Source organism: Eriocheir sinensis, chromosome 22 (genome assembly GCF_024679095.1).
Source record: "Eriocheir sinensis breed Jianghai 21 chromosome 22, ASM2467909v1, whole genome shotgun sequence".
Lineage (NCBI taxonomy): Eukaryota > Metazoa > Arthropoda > Malacostraca > Decapoda > Varunidae > Eriocheir > Eriocheir sinensis.
In genome coordinates, this window is record NC_066530.1 from 19201990 (window position 1) to 19222546 (window position 20557).

Consider the following 20557-nt stretch of genomic DNA (forward strand, 5'->3'; position numbering starts at 1 on the left):
GCTGAGATAGAAAGTGGCATAGATAGGAAGACTAATAGGAAATGAGAGGGGTAAGAAGTCCACATGAAAGCTGTTACGTCTGTGCAACTTAACCCTTCAATGCCATAAGTTTCACCCGGTCCAAATTAAAATATGCCCCTAATATGAGGCTCACTACTTTCGAAATCCATTGCCAGGTGTAAAGACGCCTTTAGCCAGTCACTCTTTCCCTCCACTCAAAGTCTCTACTTGTGGCTGTGGCAGGTATCAATTTAATCCTAGATGGCACTTTAGTTTCAGATACTATATGAGAGGTGTCAATGGGATGAACACTCAAGAAAAGGAAGTTATTGTTAGGTTCCAGGCAATTTTCACAGGATGAAGTTTGTGATCATTAATTCTGGGATTTGGAGGATTAAATTATACTTACTAGAGGCTTTTTTCACAATAAAGGAGACATATTAAGGACTGAAAAAATTGAAGGAAATGTATTAGTGCAGAAGCACTTTTAAGGACAGTAGGATCGAGGAACTTAATCAGGGCTGCAAACTGAAGAATTTTAGCCAGAGAAGGCAAAGACATCTTTAGTTAAAAACATATTAGGGGAAAAAAATGTCAGAGGGCAGGATGAGAGTAAGGAATATGTTCTGAATCAGCCAGAGAAGATTTGTAAGCAGAAATAAGAAGAAAAAGGTTAACGAGAGATAAAAGTGATATGAAAGATTCAGTAAAATTGTTGAAGATAGTTTTGGCATTGTTCCAAAGATCACAGGAATGATGGAGTTAATCTCAACATTTCCTGTTGATGCATGTATTGATATGAAGGACACAAGCAAGGGCATTATACCCAGACTCAGGAAAAAAAGATGCCTTATTGTATCATTATTTATTATTATTACTTCATTATGCTTTACTAGATCCCATAATCTATCTTCAGTATCTTATGCTAGATCCCTTGATGAGCTGATTTCCCTGCAGTAAGTGTAGCAATGCTTTTGCCAGGGTTACCACTTCAAAGCTGCCCTCTCTCCCATACCAAACTGTTGGCCAAGGCTCTTATTTAGTAGTTTCCAGCTGTATGTGCCACTGGTACAAAGAGCTCTGGGGTCCCATGAGCTTAGGATTTGCTAGACCAGGTTTGCCAGGTTATAGATAGATAAGGCACTCTGCACAATAGGCAACTTAGACTGTCTTCAGTGAATGCTTTTGATTGGAATGGTCTGTTTTCATTTGTTATTTATTTATTTTCTTAAGTGTAGTGGTAATGGTCCAGCCAACAATGTGATAAATTTCATGACGGAAGTTTGAAGAATGCCCATGGTGAGGAACTTGTTGCATCACAAAACAGGATTGCATAGGTATTCTGATTAATCTTGTGAAACTGTGTGGAAGTTAGAATGAGAGCTAGTGCAATATTTGCTTTTTAACATTGGGTCTAAGTTAAGTTGTAAGTGCAAAGTGCCTTAACCCGTCCGCTGCGATTGGCACGGATTTGACTTTCACTGATAGCCTGGTAACATATTATAGTCCCAGGTCTTTCTCTGCCTCTGTGGTGGATAATGAGTGTTTCCCATGTGGTATTGGTATGCTGGATATCCCTCCCAAGATGCAGGACTTTACATTTTTCTTCAGTGAATTGTAGCAGCCACTTTTTGTTCCATTCCTGTAGCTTGGTGAGGTCTTCTGGTTGGAAATCCGCAGTCAAGGGGTTAAATAGATAATTATACGTATTAAGTTGATAGGAGTATAATATAAGCAAGGGAGATTCATTGTTTTTAATATAATTTACACCAATCAAAAAGCACAACTGGAAAAATTAGACCTTACATTACTACAGTACAACTGGTAATGATATGGACAAAATAACTTGAAAAACTGTGTGCCATTTGCAGAAGTGCAAGGGTATGTAGGAAGAGCATGTGCTTGGATGCTGGAGGAGAGGAGATGAACTGCATAGCTCTTTGCTCCAATTAAGTTATGTTGAACTCAGGCCTATTCAATAGCATGAAATTTTAAGTACCCAATTGTTCATTCCTCTCTAAAGTTCTCACTAAATGTCTTGTGGCATAATAATGGCTCGCCTTATGAAGCACGATATGGTCTATCTTGGACATACCTCAGCTTTTCCATTGACTCTTTTCAGTAAGCATTACCAACGTAAAGCTTAATCACTTGAGAAAAAATAAACATATTTGAAAACATTCTTCATGAGGGTTATGTTGACAAAACATACATTCATCTTTAAATTATAAATACTCAAAGGTTTACATTTCTATGACAGTGAACTCTCAGTAACCTTACCTATTCAGAATACTTTCCACCGGTAGTAGGTATTTCACTCCATAACTTGGCCTATTCAGAATACTCTCCACAGCTATCTTACATCTTATTGTAGGTAGTGTGCGTTAGTGTGTGGCGGACCAAACCTTGCTTTCTGCTGAAGAATTTCCCACATTCAACACATTCAAATTTTTTAAGGTCAGAATGAGTAACAGAATGATAGTTTAGATGGTGCTTTAAGGTAAAGAATTTTCCACATTCTTCACATTTGAATTTTTTTTCGCCTGTGTGAATAAGATGGTGTCGGGAAAGACTCTCTTTCCGACTAAAGTTTTTTCCACACACTTCGCACTTAAACTTTTTTAGGCCGGTGTGGGTTAGACTGTGGTACATGAGATGATGTTTCTGACTGAAGAATTTTCCACACTCATTACATCCAAATTTCTTTAGACCTGTGTGTGTGAGGGAGTGACGTGGAAGATCTTGCTTTCGACTGAAGAACTTTCCACATTCGTCACACTCAAACTTGTTTAGGTCAGTTTCATTGATTGAGTCCTCATCTAGATATTTCTTTTGGGTGTACAGCTTCTCGTACTGTCCATATGCAAAATCATTTGTGGGTGCTTGTGTGGCCATATTTCTGGAAGGACAGCTGTGGTTTTCAGGCTTTCCACTTAACAAATCTTATTAGCTTAGAACCATCACAACAACTCAAGCAAAACTGAATAAGCAATTATCCAGTAATGCCTAAGTACTTTAAGTTAGAAACTAGAAATGCATGAATCCTTACCCTACAAAATATTAAAATAAATCATAACATTGCAATAAACAGTAATGAAATATGAACCCCAGAAAATTTTCACAGAAAATTTAGGTGACAAGTTGACCTTTGAAGCTCTTGACAAATTACATTCAATGACTTAGGTACTAATTCAGTAAGTACCTGACATTGTACTATGTAATCTGGCACAGTTCTATAACATTCAACTTTTTCACACACGAGGTTCAGGAGGTTCTAGGAGTCAAACACTGTGAAGAGCACTGCAGGGCCTTGGCTCCATGGTATCCCTCGTAAGGCAGTCACAGGGCAGGTCTTTGATAGGAGTGTCCGTCATCAATCATCTTCTTGCTGCAAGAAGACCAGTGGCTGGATACTCATCTGAAATAAAAGATACAATTGAAAATTGTGTAAAATCAACAAACTAAATTTTTTTTTCTTACTTTTGAGGGGCATTTGTGGTTGTCTTTAGCTCGTGGGTTTATGTATCTATCGGAGCATGGAGCGAGAGGTAAGGGAGAAACCATAAAGAGGCAGACAGGTAATAGATGCACTAGTTATGAATGAGAAGAAATGTGAGCATAAGATTAAAGAAAGGTATAAAAAGTGGCATTGCACTCCCAACTCTTGTCATATTTATCAAACATGGGCATAAAATGCAGGACAGCAAGCATGAATATTCACAGTGGAAATTAGCTGCCATATGTGGAATGTGGATGCTGTGTAAAGATACTCAACCGGAGTGAAATATTATTCCTTTGCACTGATAGATTAGTATTTTAGTGGTGACAAATTACTGTTTAAGCAGCGTTAGGTTAATATCCTTACCGGCATTAGGTTACAATCAGTTAGGTTAGGGTGGGGTATTTCATGGATGTTATCGTGTATGCCTATCAGCACACCTCACTGTTTCCTGGCGATATATTTGGCAACATTTTACTGTGTTACCTGATATTTCTTAAAATTAAAGTGACAGTTTGGAAAATTTTGACTGACTGGGGCATTGTGATGAAAAATGTATGACGACCACTCACATTACTAGCATGAAAATCACTTTGCCTCTGTTGATTAGGAGTGCTTTGTGTTAAATTTCCTGTTGTATGACTGATTTATATTTACACACATGATTTCTTATTTGCGTTGATGCACTTGTTTGTTTCATGGGTAATACGAGAGCTAAGTAAGTCGTGAACAAGTCAGTGAATGCCAAGAGACGTTTGACAGCAGCAACGCCGTGTATCAAGAGTGCCAGGCCTGCACATCACGTCCCCTCCAGCCACTCCTGGGCCGTCCAATATTCCGTTGATTCACTGTTTGCTTGCGATTGATTACGTGACCATTGACTTATTTTCCCTCTAAGTCGCTTTATGTCAGTATCACGACGGGAGATTACTCAATATGCCCCAATAGCAGTGCCCACATTGTAGCATTTCACTCTGGTGGTTTAAATGCCCCGTTAGAGGGTTAACTAATTATTACATACATTTAGGGGGAGCGAGGCGTTGGGGGCTGTAGGCTTGGCTTGGTTGGGGGCTGCTCAGATGATTCCAAGTGATATTTAATTCCCGTCTTCCTTACCACGGCTAATGTGATATAATACAGATAAAACCCACTTGATGCTACGGATATCTACCTCCTCGGGGCCCAGGTCACGCCCAGCACGGTGTAATTTCCTTCGTATAGATTATAAGGAAATGGTAACAGAGGAAACCTTGGCCAAGATGGTGCCTCAAGATGACTCTAGACTTAAATTGTTCCAACCACGACCTCACACACACACTGGCTCTTGACTTACGTGTTTGTGGGGATAGTTGAGGCGCCGCCCGCTAGCTCATGGTGATAAAAGTGCGGAAATTCACGCTGAAAGCCATTAATGAAGGTCCTCAGCGCCCTCAGTTCTGCCAACACCCCGGGAAGATGGAGGCTTTGAAAATTTGCGGCACTGTTCTCGTTTCGCCTTCCACGTCGCTTCTTATCCCTTGTCACTCTCCAGGAAACTCAGGGCCGTTAATTTGGGGTGATAGGAGTGGGTAGGAGTGGTTGAGGACCCGTGTTCATTGTACTAGGGTGATATTTGTGATTGTTTACATAGTGGAGTGAAGGGCCTTAAGTTGGTACTGCTGGCCACCCTTGTCAAGACCCCAGTGCTGCCAGCCGTACAGAATATCAGGATTTGTACGGATTTTCGGACTATGGAGGAAAATAATACAGATAAAATGATAGAACATAGACTAGCCATGACGGGGTTCTGGAGGCCGTGGTCCCATAGCCTAACTAGCCCCCTATAACGCTCCAGAGGAAAAAGAAAAACTCCTCAATGTTCATGATCATATAGCTAAGTTATTCATACAGAACTGCTTGATTATTTTATTAGTATATGTATCGAACAGCGTGCTTCCGTGGCTCAGTGGTTACCGGGCCAGGATTCGAATCTTGACCCGGCCTTCTGATTGCTTTTTATAGGAGCAGTGAGTCAGCGGGCTTTTATTTTTTTTCATTACTGTTTCCTTTTTTTTGCCCTTGAACTGTTTGCTCCGCTGTAAAAAGAAAAAGCTGCTCATCCTTCGATCCTTTGGGCTGATGAAGTGGTTAAACGGTAGGAGTTATAGCTATTAGACATATTCACTGTATTATGTGATTGATGATTGAGATAATTTGTTGTTGCAGGTTAAAACAGCAAGGGAGAATTAAGGGATCGAGGAACATGCCATCCCAACCCCCAGGCAGGACAGTGTGTGATTATACAGCTATTAATACATGTGTAGGTAGCACCATGAAACTGAAAATATACAATTTAATGGTAGGAAGGAATGCACAATATAAATTTCCTCCATAATGAACCATGGTTAGCCCCGATGTCACAGTACTAGCTGGCCCTGTACTCCGGGGTAATAATAGGTATATAGGCCACCCATTATGCACAGGCTTAAGGGTCAACGCCACGGAGACGAGCACTGAGGCCACGCGTAGCCATAGCGTATGCTCGCAGCTTTCCCTACTCGCAATATTATTATTTAATGCTAAAATAAGTGTTCATATTTAGAACCATACCTGCTTATGTCTTCTTCATTCCATAACCTACACCATTTTCAATCCATCAATCAATCAGAAAATATATAAAATCATGATCTACAGATTTTTTATTAAATCTCAAGATATTTTCCTGTCAAGACTACAGAAAATAAGGAGCCTTGGCCTGGCAGCCCTGGTCATGTGACGTCACGGGGAGGCGCCCACAGGGAAGGCAGGAAATTCGGTTTTCATTTGACATGTTATCGAGTAATGGAGACGCACGGCCCAGACATGGGGGAATCAATACCGTGAAGCTGGACCCGTATTCTCATAAGCTTTCGGTTCCCAATAAATATTTTCAAAGGCCACAAAGGAGATTGCAATGGTCCTGTTAATTCTGATGTGCTACTCAAATTCAATGATGCTTTATTCCCTTATTCCTTCCCCTTTCCTCTTCGTCCTTCTCTAACCTCCTATATTCTCTTAGTTCATCCCCTTTCCTCTTTTTCCTTCCCCCAAACTGCTTATAAATTAGATATAGACTAATGACGCTCAAAACTAATGGCCCTTAACTAGTCTAATGGCCTATTGATAAAGATTGCGAGGTGGGAAGAGGCGAAGAGAGTTCCTATAAAAACTACCATAAGCTGTTTAAAAGTGGATAGATATTTGTTTGTATGTCTATAGTTAATTATTATGTGTTTGCTTTGATATATGTAATTAAGTGCGGTTAAATCTCTTCCGTGGACTTTGCATTTAGCAGGTAATTATAACTGTGTCAGGTGATGCGGTTAATTATACGTGTGTGTGTGTGTGTGTGTGTGTGTAGACCCCCTCCCCATCCCTCCATCGCAATAAGCTAATACACCATGAAGAGTCGCAAGTGTGATGAGAACATTAAATATATATAAGATTAGACCAACATTTGCTCTGTAAGATTAATACTCTACGGTAAGAATTGTATCGATCAGTGCTTTAAATTGCCAGTCTCATCATCGTACAAACAGCTATTTCAGTCTTTCTAGATCTGAATCGAATAACAACGTTAGTATTGAATTGGTGCTTGGCGTTAATAGTTGCAGGTGCTTATATAGGTTAGCAAAGGGTCAGATATGTCTTAATAAGTAATTGTCTTTTGTGATTGCGTGTGAGAGAAAGGAAAGAAGTAAGAGGAAGATAACAAATAGGGAGAAAGTGAGGGAGGAAATCAATAGGAGAGAAGTCATTGGCACCTATACCTTTTCAATAACTGGTCTTGTGTGACTTATGTAAACACAGGGGCGACTTTCTTATAGCTCTTGTGATAGCGTGTAATCTAATGAGAGACTATATTCCGTTATTTGATTACAGGTGAACGCTACTTTTCTGTAAATGACTCCGCGGTTCGAACAAGCTGAAGTACTCGACCATCTCCGCTAGTGACTCCAACTCCTCTTGTGCGCCGCCCGTTCTCGTGGAGGCAAGTGTCCGGGGAGTGTTTACGTTTAATAAGACTGATTTGTGACCGATGGCTTTATTAATAGTGAAACTGGACGTTTAAGAAGATTCCATGGCGGGTCTGATTTCTTTAAATGCACAGATCTACACATTGAGGTATGTATTTGAACGTGTTGTTTTGTCATTGATAGGTCAAGCAAGAATGGCTCGTTATGTCAGAGACAGCATAGTATTTTTTCATTGTATATGATTCTCTCATTTTCACTTTGAGGCCAGTCTGCTCATGTATACCTAACCTAACAAAACCCCAAACAGTTATTATAGGTCTTCACACATAAAATTCATATAAGCTTCCTTACTAATGAGACTTTCTATACAACAAAGTGAGGTCATTCTTCGTTTAAATCATACCATAAGGTGCTGGCTATCACGTGTTTGAAGATACCCTAAACTCAACCTAACAAAACCCCAGTTACATATAGGTCTTGATTCAGAAAATTCATATATGCATCCTTATTAATGAGACTTCCATACAAAAACAAAAAAGTGAGGGCATTCTTTGTTGATTTATGCCATGAGGTGCTGGCTATCACGTGTTTGAAGATACTCTAAACTTAACCATTCTTAGGACATTTACGATGGCCCTTTAAAATTACCCCCATCTGCCCTCCCTCTCTATGAATTTAATGTAACCTTTTACTGAGGGTGATTATTTTATTTGCCTTTGCTACATGATTAGTAGTAGTGTTCTATTCGTCCACTTGTGTATGAATCTACTCTTATCAGTATCTGTCCAGTTTCTCCCCTATATATTAATGGGTCATCTCTATTAACATTACCCTTGCTGTACTCTAAAGAAGGAGTATGGGTGCATGCCTCATTTCCATTTAAGGAAGAGGAATTTTTATAAGTACACCTTGAAGATGCCCCAATTAACCTAACCTTTCCTAGAGCAAAATGGTGGCCTACCAGATGCATTTCCTCAGTAAAATCCTCTGGTATACTCCCTGGGTAATGACTCTATAACAAGTGAGCTCTTATTTTGTGTATATAAGCTCTAAATTGCTGCCTGTCTGGTGTAGCCATCCTGAACCTTATACTCTATCCAAAAGGTTGGCTAGTCTATAATATCCTTCCCAATCTCATAATGTTCATTGGTAGCGCTCCTAAGTAAGATGAATCCACTGGAGTGAGAACTGCAGCTGACATATCATAAGCTATTCAGTTATATTTTAGTTTGACATTTTAATTCTTTTCTTACCAGGCATTATACTTTGGCTCCCAAGGGTCCTTATACAACCACAGTTTACTAATGTACTGTAGGTAGATTAAAACAACGATTCATATATATACATATAATCATAGCCATGGAACTAAATTTAAGATACATAGTGTTGATTTTGAGATATTTAAACTATCATGTAGTGGAAGAGATCAGTACAAATACTTAGTAGCTCAAAGCATACTTCTGGAGAGAGAAATATACAAGTTCACTGTGATGGATAAAAAAAAAGCCTTTAACAAATATCAGGAAACTGAGGCTAATTACAAAACACCTAAAATACATTATTGATTTGAGGAAGTAAAGGAGAATGTATGGTACAGAGAATCACATTGTTTACCCTTAAAGTAGTGAAATATACAACCATATAAATCTTCAGTTAAAAACAGTTTGTGTACAGTCGTAAAATTACCCAACAAACAACATTGATTAGTCATAAGAGTTCACATGTATCATTCGTTCCAGCAAGCTCACTCATGACGTGTCCCTTCAGGTTGTGTTGCAAAGGTATATCTGTGACCACTTTGACAAGCCCTGTGACCTATTTGGTGGAAGAGAATGTGAGGGGTCTGGAACCAAAGGAGCGTCTGTACCAAAAGTGAGTTTCGAGATGAGCAGGACTAATGTTTTTATTGCTTTTTGGTCCTTCAGCACACTCTCTAGATGGCTGATTTTCCCTTGGCTACCTGTACTGTTGGATAGACGAGGGTTATGCCAGTACGATACTACCCAGTTCTCAACTTATAAAAATGACAAGGATGCCCCCCCCCTTCCCACCTTGGTTTTTATCATTTTATTTGCATTTTGATCCTTCAGTAGACTCCCTAGGCGGTCAATTTTCCCTTGGCTATGTATAGCGTACAATAGACGAGGGTTACGCCTGTACGTCACTACCCAAAACTCAAAACCATAAAAATGAGACCGATGCCCCTTTGGCTCTCGACACCTCATATAAGAAAGAAGATGAATTAAAGCTATCAATATATTCAAGATAGGCAGTGGGGTTAGATGCACTCTATGACTGGTAACGTATCTGGTGTTGGCCCTACAGGTTGGTCCCTAGATGCTAACATTCTAACTTTTGATAAAACCCCAAACTTCCATTTTTAACCATTCGTAGCCCACTTGATGGTGTGTAAAAATCTTATTACAGCCCCTTCCTTCCCTCCCTCCCCCCAAAATAAGTGCACCTGCATTTAAATGGTTTGTGGAAGAAGTTGGATTTGAAAAGATAGATGGGATGCAGACCAAACCAAATTTCAACTTTAGGATGAGCATTGCTACTGTTTTGGTACATTATTTTTATATAACCATTTTTGTTTAAAGCAACAGATGGCAGGTATGTGAAGGGATTAAGTACTACCATTGTTAAGTACTGTTATCCACTTATGTAAAATGCAGGCTGCAGCAGTGGCTCATTATTATACATATTTTGATGGTTTGGTCCAAGTCCTTCCTTCAAGTTTTGCTTCTAAATAACACTGCCTATTTTTTTCTCTGGTAAACATGAAAAAATGAAAATGTGATGGAGTGGCAATCACTTTTGTGAAGACTAGATATTGGAAAGTAATCAAATTTTACTAAGCTGTTCTTATAAGGAAATATGGATTACAGCGTTTACTCTAATCACGTCGGGTAAAAAAATAGTTTGAGCTTGTTGAGCTTGTACTGCGTGTACTATGTAGAGGATTACACTAGGAGTCAGAAGTGGGTTTAAAGAATTCTTAAGTAGCATTTTGTGCTTATTCCTCACATCACAGAAACCACAAACTGGAAATAGCTAATAATTTTTAATGCTACAGTTTTGATACAAATGACATTCCCATATATCTGTTACATGGATTGATATTGTTACTAATGCATCATTACTTTAGTCTAAGGGTTTTCTGCTTGTTCATGTTGGTGAGCATGAGTGAGATGTAGGAAGTGAGCAAGTCGTCCATCTTGTAGCCCAGGGAAGTCTCACACAGAAGCTTGGTGCCCCTCACCAGGTTACCGATAGTCATGTGGAAGTAGGTGTTCCCAGACGACCAGTTACTGATCCTGGTGAAGGGGTTGGTGACGAGGATTTCCTGGAGAGAGATAACAAAGCATTAGTTACACATCTAGGAAGTTGCAGAGTACTTCAATATCTGTGATTGAATTTGCACTAAAAATGAAATTATACTTGAAAAATCTAAACTGCAAATTATTTCCAGAATTCAGAGAGATCTAGGAGAGAAGACTGCAGTGGTGTGGACATGTGATGAGCAGAACAGAAGACTATGTGGGCAGAAGTGTTGAAGATGAAGGTTGTAGGAAGAGGGAAGAGAGAAGGCCAAGGAGAAGATAGACAGATTACATAGAAGACTTGATGGCAAAGGGATTGGAGGAATGGGACACGAGTGAAAGGAGTAAATGGAGACGGCATAGCAGGAACAGTGAAGCCACATGAAAGATGGAAAAAACTGATGTGAGTATTAGTGGAGACTCACCTTGGAGACTGGATGGATGAGAGACACGCCCTGTTTGTTGATGGCGATGAGGAGGTGTTCAGGGTAGTTGGGGTCTGTGGTTTGCTTCACCTCAAAGAAGGCGGAACCAAAAGTGGGCCATCGGAATATAACCTTCAAAAAGGCGATCTTAGCTTCCTCTGGGCTCATACCTGTGGAAATGGTTAACAGATCAGTCAGTAATAGGTTAGGAAATATCACCTCTGCATTTATCTGCCTACATACAGTAAAAGTGTTAACCCAGTCACAGATAGTCCGCACAATAGCGACTGATGCTGAGAGTCACTGTGCTGGGTGGATGGTAAGAAAAGGCAGATTAATGGGAGGGGTGAAGGAGAGAGTGGGGTGGGGAGGGAGTGTGAGGAATAGTGGTAGAAATAAGAGAGGGTGGGAGGGGCAAAGGAGAGAGGGAGGTGGGGAAGAAGTGAGAGATGGATAGTGGTACCTAGGTATAAAAGAGGGAGGGGTTGTAGTATCGGGTGTTTTTCCTACTTAATATTAGACGATACAACTATATATGAGCATTTTGCATTGTCTATGGCTTGTACAGGGACATGTAGTGTTGAACTGCCCTCTTACCTGAATCATTATTATAGTGCTGTACAATAAGTCTTTTCCATTCATTCGTACTTTGAGCTTTAGCAAGATCTGCAGGTATGAGGTCCCTCAGCATGTTCCTGGAAGTGTCAAAACTTGTTAGCAAAAAGAGGTGGAGCATAACTAACCTCAAAGGCTCCTGGAAATTTTAAGTCAATATATTGTTTGATTAATATCAACAGATTTTACACCGTGAGAGATGAGGTAAACCCAACCCGGGCAGCCTTACGGGATGAGGGCAAGCTCCTGTTTACTCTCGGCAAAGCGAACGCGGTACACCAGTGCCGCCAGCCTGGCTGCCTCGTCCTTTGTGCACCGATGGTACCCTGTGAAGGAAGATTATCCAGTGTTTGCATCAAACAGAACATACATAGTTTTTAAAAGACACGGGAAATCTTGCCTTTTTTACAGTTATATGATTTAGGTTCACAGAGTCCCTAAAGCCTAGAAGAATCCCATTATATTAATTCACACGTTAGATACCTCGTAAGAGCTTGGGCAGCTCCTGATGGAAGTGGAAGATTATGTCTGCATTACGGTCCTTCCCAGGCACTGTGTTGGTCCACAGCTTCTTCATGAAGAACACTTGGTAGGTGAAGTGAGGCGTTGTGCCTGGAAGAAAAATTAAAACTTTAAATAAAATTCAAACATCAAACAAAGAGCATATAAGGAAGTAGGGTTATGTTCACAATTCTGTATAAAGGTCCATTATATTCATGGGCTTAAGTAATTTGATGAGAGAAGACAGTATTGGACTAGAAAGCAGCAAAGATTACATAAAACCGCTGCTTACCATCTCTAGATGGTCGAGCTTTCTTGATCCAGTCTGTGAGGTGCCTCACAAAGTCGAAGAAGAAGTCTCCTTCAGGAACAGAGATGACCTTGTCAGCAATCTTGACAAACAGTGAGAATCCTTCTGAACTCTTCAGGTTGAGGCGATGGGCTATGGAGGAGCAGAAGTCTTTGGCTCGCGTAGAGGAGTCAACCTCAAAGGCTTCGTCTGTGTCATCTGGGAAGTACACCTGCCAGGCCACAGACACAGTCATTAGGACAAACATGGAATATTATCTTAATATTATTTGGTGAGCCTTAGGCTTATTATGTAACCCAATATATATGCCTTTATTTGATTTCCACTTTTTATTACAGGTAGCCATTTGCTGACCAGCCAGAAAGGGTTTGGTGAGCCTTAGGCTTATTATGTAACCCAATATATATGCCTTTATTTGATTTCCACTTTTTATTACAGGTAGCCATTTGCTGACCAGCCAGAAAGGGAAGATGAACAGCTGGGTGACCTGGACATGCAGAGACCACCGTGGGTCAAGACTGAACTGAGGCTTTCGGATTAGCAACATTACATGCTAACCTCTACACTACATCTTTTTGCAGACCAAATTTGACTGAAATAACACTTCAATATTCTTCAAATATTATTTCTCCCTTACCTTGTGGAAGATCTGTGTTGTCTTGTGGTGGATGGCCTCCACCTCTACTTGGTGTGGAGGATATTTACGCTGCCCGTGTTTCAGGGTCTTCTGTAGTCTGTGCAGGGAGTCCTGGGCGATGGGGTGCCTTCTAGTGCGCAGGAATTGGGACAGTTCCTGGAAAAGATAAGTACAAATTATTGTAAGAGACTGGAAAAAATCCCCCTGGAACTGTATGCATAAACTAAAAGAATCTGCGGTAAAATATTTTGGGCTGATGATAGCATGAGCTTTACATACTGATAAGAGTTAATTGGCAGAATCTATGTCAGGCTGAAAGTAATTATACATTGTATATACCTTAACTAAGTTTTGAGAGCAGGCAAAGAGGCCAGTTCCCAGCCACATCAGCTCCCACCCTCGCTCCTCACTCAGTCTGTTCCTGTTGTCTGTCAGCTGCTTCATTATTTGGCAGTAGATCTCGTCCCGAAGGATTTCCTGAAACAACACCAGCCAGTCAGATATTAGGATCAGCTTAATTAATCATTATCATTATTAACAACTGAATATCAATATATAGTCTCAACTCTTAAGGCTGAGACTTAGCTGATGATAAATGAGATTGATTTGGTCCAGTAAAGTTTCATCATGCCAGTATTTATGTATTACAGAAAGTTTAAAAGCACAAGTAAATTTTGCAAGAATAAACTCTAGTACTAAATATCACAAAGTCTTCTGATCAGTTATTTATAAGGAGACAGCAAACACTCACATGCTTCAGTGGCCCATCAAATATTTGGTCCGTGAGATCATTTCCTTGTCTGGCTCTCCTGGACGGCAAGTCTCCCATGTACTTCAGTATGGCGTTGAAGGCGTACACAGCTTCTTGGGCGAGTTCATCTTTGTGCAACAGCTTTTTCAGGAGCGGCTGTTTGATGGGCTCCCGTGAGTACTTCCACAAGACATCATTTGTGGGGCGACGCGCTGAGGCTAGGGTGATGGCTCTGGACACTGTACGCTTTGGAGGCGCCCTAGGAAGCAGAGACACCGAGAAGTACATTAACAACATGTATCTTTGTCTTCCCTGTGAGGTAGATAGTAGTAGACATCCCTGTACTTGAGAGGTAGACATATCTCGAGGCTAAAATGAGCTACACAGTAAACTTCAGGACTTCGCTTATCTAACATTGCAAGTCCTGTTTGATGGATAGCATGCTGGTGATTGTGGGCCATTTTAACAGCCAGATATAGTCAGTGGGATTTAAACAATATCTCACTTTCATCAATTCTATGCACTAATCCTTTTCATGGGCGAGGTTGAATCATAGGGAAAGACAAACTGATTGGTGTAACTGTAGTGTTTCTTTTCATATACTAAATTTGGGGTTTGCTTTCACAGCTTTGGCACTTACTGTGGCTATACATAGATGAAGAATATCTACCTGAAGTGGTCCAGGGCATACTCCTCCAGTGTGTACGGCTTCTCCTGGGAATCTCCTCCATTGACTTGTGGTGTGAACAGCTTGCGGCCGTGTTCTGCTCCCTCGGCAGTAAACAGCGCCTGTGTGGGTATTATCAGTAATCTATATCACCTGTATTTTATGAAATTATTACAATGCTAAACCACAAGAAGATAATGCCTATAGCACATACATTTGTGGTTAGAATCTTTATCACCAACCATATTCCTTGATGGGCAATCATATATGTTTAAAGGCTTGTTCCTACTTCCTGTAACCTTAGATTTCACTGGACATCATAAGTGAGAAGTACAATGTGATGCTGACTACTGCCTGAGTCTGTGGTGACAGGTCTTGACTTTGAATATTACTGTGCCACCAAATGTCTGTCCACTCACCAGAATGTCCACTGGAGGCTTTGTGACTGCTGGGAGGACATAGACAGTCTCTGCAGGGAAGTCGCCCTTCTCGCCAGTGCGTTCACATCGCCCGACACACCAGTTAGCACTCATCACAGATTCTCCCGAAGAATCTTCCTCCAGAAGAATCAAGTCTCCCTTATTGAAGGTGAGGAAGCTGACGTTGTCACCTAAGGAAAAAAGACAAATAATAAATAGCCACCTCATGTGAGAGATTCTAAGAGGAATACAGTTTAGAGTGAATTTTTTGGGGTTGTCCCTATTACAGTTTAGTAATTAGACATTTGCCAAATAACACTGAGGGGTTGAAATGACAAAACCCCAAGCTGTCACTCACCTGGAGGTTTGTAGTCTTGTAGGGCAATCACATACTTGGAGCGTTTCTTGAGTCCCTCCAGGAAGTACACAACCAAGTCCCGGATGTCCTCACTGTTAGGGCTTTGGAAGGTGAACTCCTCCCCTCGGACAGTGGACAGAGTGAAGGTCTGGGTGTATACCTTTTGGGTTTTGTTACACGACACAGTAGTAATCTCTGGGAAGGACAGCTCCAGCAACACCTGCTCCTGGTCATCCACAACATACACGCCGGTCCAGTTCACAGCAATGATCACGTCATTCTTGGGCAAGTTAGGCCCAGAGTACCTGACGAGAGAAAATATGAGTCGGTGATGTCGGCAAAGTATTAGTTCTTAAGGTATAATACTGTCACTGAACAAATAAGGTGAAGACTACCCTTTGGCTTTTATTCATTTATTGACAAACACCTGAGAGAAACTCAAACAAGAGCTCACCTGAAAGCCTCATAAAATCTGGAGAACAGAAGCGGCCATTTGAACTTGGCATAACTGACGACATCTTCCTTCACCTTGAGAGCCAGGACTCGCTCCTTCACATAATAACTTTTCCTGTAGGCAGTAACCACTAGGCCAGACCAGCGGTCAATGGCTTTATCCCCTGCAGATACACAGTAGTCAGGTATGTAGCTTGTCAAGTTGTTGTAGAGCCTGTCAGTGTTCATGTCACTCCCAAACTCAATGTAATACTGCTGGGCAGCGATCATGGAGAGATCTTCATCCTTGTCGCAGCGATACTCCCCAAACTTGACACCTCGCACGACCTGCAAGGAAAACACAAGCAAGAAATATTATTAATACTTTGTTTTGTCATTACTGTAACTGGTGATAAATTGCTATGATTAAAAAGATTCATTCACCTGTTGGTAGATTAGATTAGTGGCCACAGGGTCTTCCGTGGGGTCGTGCCAAGGAGCAAATATTTCCTTCCTGAAGAACAGCCTCCATGGGGCGTTCCTCTCCTGTGCCCCTTGCTCCTTGGCGTACTGCTCACACTGGCTGATGGCGTCCATCACGTGGTCGCCGCCACTGCCAAGCGATGACACCTGACGGAAACAAGGTTGGGTCATTTATTTATACAAGCTTGTAGGGAATAAAAACGATTTCTCTGACTGCTTTAAAATAATTGGATATGCAAGAAATTCATTATTATAAATTTTCTGGGTAGTGGCAAACTTTTTATATCTGTGCAGTTCAGGAAGATCGCCAGTCTAAATCCAGGAAATCTTCTGCGGATACAAAAATCATTACCTTATCAAACAAGGCGATGTACAGAGAGAATCCGAACTGATCCCGCAGGCCAATCTTGTCTGACAGTTGGTTACACAACTCCCTCGCGGTGGTGGCGGAGTCGGCGTACAACGTTTTGGTGTTCCCATCCATGAACGTGATGGGCAGCATTAACGGCTTCTTGGATTTGGTGGCCTGGAGTCAAAGGGAAAGAACATTAGATCATTTGGATATCATGGAAAATGGCCTCTTATAATAAAAAGTGATTTACAATAGATAAAATTATTTTACTCAAGGAGCAGATACACACAACCTATCAGCACTTCAAATCATCACACGTTACCTGCAATTCTAACCAGCTCGGAGGTTGATTTCTGGTGCCATTTGAAAAGGTTCTCTTGAGTCTTTCCTCACAGTACGGTGCATAGCCTGGAGGGCCCTCGCGGATGAAGGAGAGCAGGTACTTCACAAAATCCTCTGAGGGGGCGAAGCAGCCCACACACAGCGACAGAAGGATCCACCCTCGGGCATGGGAAGACTTGGAAGGATTGTTGCTGAGTTGTTTGCAGATTTGACAATAAATTTCATCTCTGAAAACGACATATTCAAGATGAGTATAACTATGTCCTTTGATTTAGTGCAGTTAGTGATTTCATTGGAACATGTGTATTAACAAGCGTACCCTAAGTTACTAATAAAAGTTTGATACATGTTTACTCTACTTATCAGGTAAAAAATACAAATGCTAGGTATTAGAAAAGGGGGATTACAGTAACAATAAGAAATAAAAGGCACAGCATGGGGGCTCAGATCTCAGAGGAAGGATAATAATCATAACTCCTAATCCTCCATGCAAAAAGTTGCCACGAGCTACTGCGTCCTTTTCACACTTATCCGTTACCTGAGCTCCGCCCTGAGGATGCCGTGGCCAATGATAAAGTGCAGCTTCTCCAGGTTAGATGTCGGCCTTGAGTCCAGCCAGGAGGAGTAGCTCTCGGCAGTGTACTCCTCCTCCTGCAGGCGGCGGCGCACGTCATCCCCCAGCTTGTGTTTCCTTTTGAGCGTCAGGGACACCAGCTTGTGCCTGATGCTGCGGTTCTTCTGAGACATATAGACGACCTGGGATGTAAGGATTGTGACAATACATTAACATACACACACAAACAGCCTGGGAGGGTAGTTGCAAACTTGTTATACCTGTGCAATTCAGGAAGATGGTCAGTCTAAATCAAGAATTCCTGGATAAAGGTTAATTTACATGATACGCACTTTACCTGATAGCAGCGATGGGCCAAATTTGTGCCATGAAATGAACCCCAAAAATAGATGATACATAAACTGATCACACATGCTTTATATATATTATGAAATGGTTTGTGTAAGTGATGATTTTTTCTCGTTTAGAGGGACCATTAAGAAACATGATCCCCGCTGCTACCGGGTTAAGTTGACTGACCTGGATTTATGTTTCTTCATGAATTCTCAAGTGCTACCATGTTATGCTACCACCTGTCTTCCTCAAAGCAATACTTAAGCTACTAAATTTTACCTCATTATGATTCACAGATTACTGCTATGTGTTATGCTAGTTTCATGCTTAAAGATTAATGAATTCAGGATTGATCAGTATTACCTCAGATGTACTCACCGGGTCCATGCCCATGAGTTGTGCCTCTTGGAACTCTTTACTCTTGATGAAGTTTCTCCCAAGAGTCGCCGAGACCTTGGACATGACTGAGGTGGTGTCGCGGTCCATCATGTGATACTTGGGCTCAGCCATGTCTCCCATGAAGCGCAAGATGGTGATCCAGAGCGCCATGGCAGCCTAGGGAGGGAAGAGTAGGTTGTTTTGTTTTCCTACACCTTGTTTTCATATATTTAAGAGTCATTTCCCTCCTACCCACATGATCCAGAGACACATATTGAAGAAGAGCTATGGAAAGGAAGAATAGATGAGTTTATTTGACAATAATACAAGAATTTATCATTGAAAAATTGTTTGAAGATCCAAAAATTGTAGGAAAAATGCTCTAATTCTTTGCCCATATGCTCTCTGCTTCATAAATATGCTGATTAAGGAGCTTTAGCATGGAATAATGACAACTCCTTATCCTACAGGCAGGGTGAGGAAATGCCTACACTACACACAGTTGGTATTAGCAAAACGCAGCGTCTCTGTACTCACCAGCTGATCGCCCTGAGTCTGAAGCTGCAGAAGAGGCTGCTTGAGTTGCTTTCTGGAGTACTGGTGGTTGACGTTGCCCTGGAAATATGTGGCGGCGTACTTCTGAAACTTGTACTCCGACAAGTCTTCATCCTGTTCTCCAGCTGGACGAGGAATGGCCGAGATGATGTCGTCCTCGGAAACCACCCCTTTTCCGGCTGACGGTAGGTCCTGAAAACAAAGCACAAAGTCAATATTAAAGAATACATGAATTAAAAACAAGAACAGCAATAAATAATAAGAAACATGACTCCATTCTCCACAGTTTAGAATCTCATTATGACCTGCAATAATATGTTTCTTTTAATATTAGAAAACTGATCGCGTATTGAGTGTAAAGTAAAAAGTAAGGATGATATACAAGTGGTGTCTGTTTCTTTTTCTTTTCTCTCTGGTCTAGAACTCCGTTTCTGAATATCATCATTGTTTCAGTAAGATGGCTGTAGGCATTGTTAAGTAAAAAGTAAAGGCCACATGGGGTGTCTGTATTTCTTGCCTTCTTCATTCTTTGGTATTGAATTCTGTGTCTGAATACTAACAGTAGTTATTTTGAGTTCCTTGGCCCAGTTAAGTAGAACAGGCTTAACCCAGTAGCAGCGACAGGACAAATTTGTGGCTTTACCGTGTACCAGCAATGGGCCAAATTTTTGCCATGATATAAATCCCCCAATATAGATGATGCATAAACTGATCACAAATGCGTTGATATATATTATGAAATGGTTTGCGTGAGTGATGATTTTTTTTCGTTTTTCTCACTTAGATCAAGCGGCCTTTAAGAAACATGATCCCCGCAGCTACCAGGTTAAAGGTCATCTAGTTTACAGAGTCAGTTTCATACAAGATCCACAAAACCCACTGCATGGTTCACTTACCTGGAAGCGTAGTGGAGGCGCCTGAGCCTCTGACGCTGAGTCTGGAGGGAGGAACTGGAATATTTCGTCCACCAACTGAGAGTCATCCAAGGGCTCGTCTCTCTGTCTCTCGGCCTCTCTCACGCGCTCCATCTTCACCTCAATCATCTCTCGTTCCTCTCTGGCCCTCAGTTCATCGGCTCTTTCCATCTCCTCCAATCGTTCCTGTAAGTATGTACAAGTGTAGAGTATTGAGTAGCCAGATTCAGATATTGTATTTTAAAGTACATCAGAGGAAGCTGTCAAGGGCAAACAAAATACAGTGAGAATAAAAATAATAAGTACAGTTAAAAGTAAATTAAAAAAAGTAACAGACAAAAGAAAACATGACTTTAAAGGATTGTTAAAAGAGAAAAAATATATATATGGTGATGATAAATCTGTCATATAAACAAAGTGAGTAATATTTCAGTGTGAGTGATAAAAGTATAGTTAAAGTAACTAGAAAAAGGAATGGACACAAAATGAAAAAATATAAATAGCAATGAGAAATCTGCCATATAAACTCATTGAAATATACCTCCTTTTTTTTCAGCAAAGAAGACAGTTCAAGGGCAAAAAAAAAAAAAAAAGGAAACAACCTATTAAAAAAAAAAAAGCCCGCTACTCACTGCTCCTACAAAAGAGTTCAGAGGAGTGGCCGAAAGATAGGTCAATTTCAAGAGGAGAGGTG

General features: G+C 40.9%; 1 protein-coding gene and 3 long non-coding RNA genes across 9 annotated transcripts in view; 2 read left to right on the forward strand and 2 right to left on the reverse strand.

The window, feature by feature from the left end:
• Nucleotides 1–1739: 1739 nt before the first annotated feature.
• Nucleotides 1740–5707, reverse strand: LOC127002206 (uncharacterized). Its single transcript, XR_007755871.1, has 2 exons — nt 4833–5707; nt 1740–3418 (listed from the first exon to the last, which is right to left on the reverse strand). It is a non-coding gene; the product is annotated as an uncharacterized LOC127002206 (long non-coding RNA).
• Nucleotides 5703–13298, forward strand: LOC127002209 (uncharacterized). The gene is made up of 4 exons (XR_007755874.1): nt 5703–5798; nt 7400–7642; nt 10967–11220; nt 13107–13298. It is a non-coding gene; the product is annotated as an uncharacterized LOC127002209 (long non-coding RNA).
• Nucleotides 8827–20557, reverse strand: part of LOC127002201 (myosin-VIIa-like) — a 56004-nt gene continuing 44273 nt past the window's right edge. For 5 of the 6 annotated variants that reach the window (XM_050867905.1, XM_050867902.1, XM_050867903.1 and 2 more), the window contains exons 19-38: nt 19846–20049; nt 18932–19141; nt 18380–18571; nt 17648–17865; nt 17090–17336; nt 16768–16941; nt 16377–16562; nt 15955–16280; nt 15501–15805; nt 15143–15333; nt 14727–14845; nt 14057–14315; nt 13645–13782; nt 13306–13461; nt 12651–12879; nt 12341–12469; nt 12087–12183; nt 11840–11937; nt 11243–11412; nt 8827–10840 (exon numbers count right to left, since the gene is read on the reverse strand). In XM_050867905.1, coding sequence (XP_050723862.1) covers nt 10634–10840; nt 11243–11412; nt 11840–11937; nt 12087–12183; nt 12341–12469; nt 12651–12879; nt 13306–13461; nt 13645–13782; nt 14057–14315; nt 14727–14845; nt 15143–15333; nt 15501–15805; nt 15955–16280; nt 16377–16562; nt 16768–16941; nt 17090–17336; nt 17648–17865; nt 18380–18571; nt 18932–19141; nt 19846–20049 — 3855 coding nt within the window. In that variant the 3' untranslated portion in view covers nt 8827–10633. The remainder of the gene's footprint in view (nt 10841–11242; nt 11413–11839; nt 11938–12086; nt 12184–12340; nt 12470–12650; nt 12880–13305; nt 13462–13644; nt 13783–14056; nt 14316–14726; nt 14846–15142; nt 15334–15500; nt 15806–15954; nt 16281–16376; nt 16563–16767; nt 16942–17089; nt 17337–17647; nt 17866–18379; nt 18572–18931; nt 19142–19845; nt 20050–20557) is intronic. The other variant, XM_050867901.1, reaches the window with a different exon arrangement.
• Nucleotides 14227–15293, forward strand: LOC127002207 (uncharacterized). The gene is made up of 3 exons (XR_007755872.1): nt 14227–14375; nt 14684–14849; nt 15146–15293. It is a non-coding gene; the product is annotated as an uncharacterized LOC127002207 (long non-coding RNA).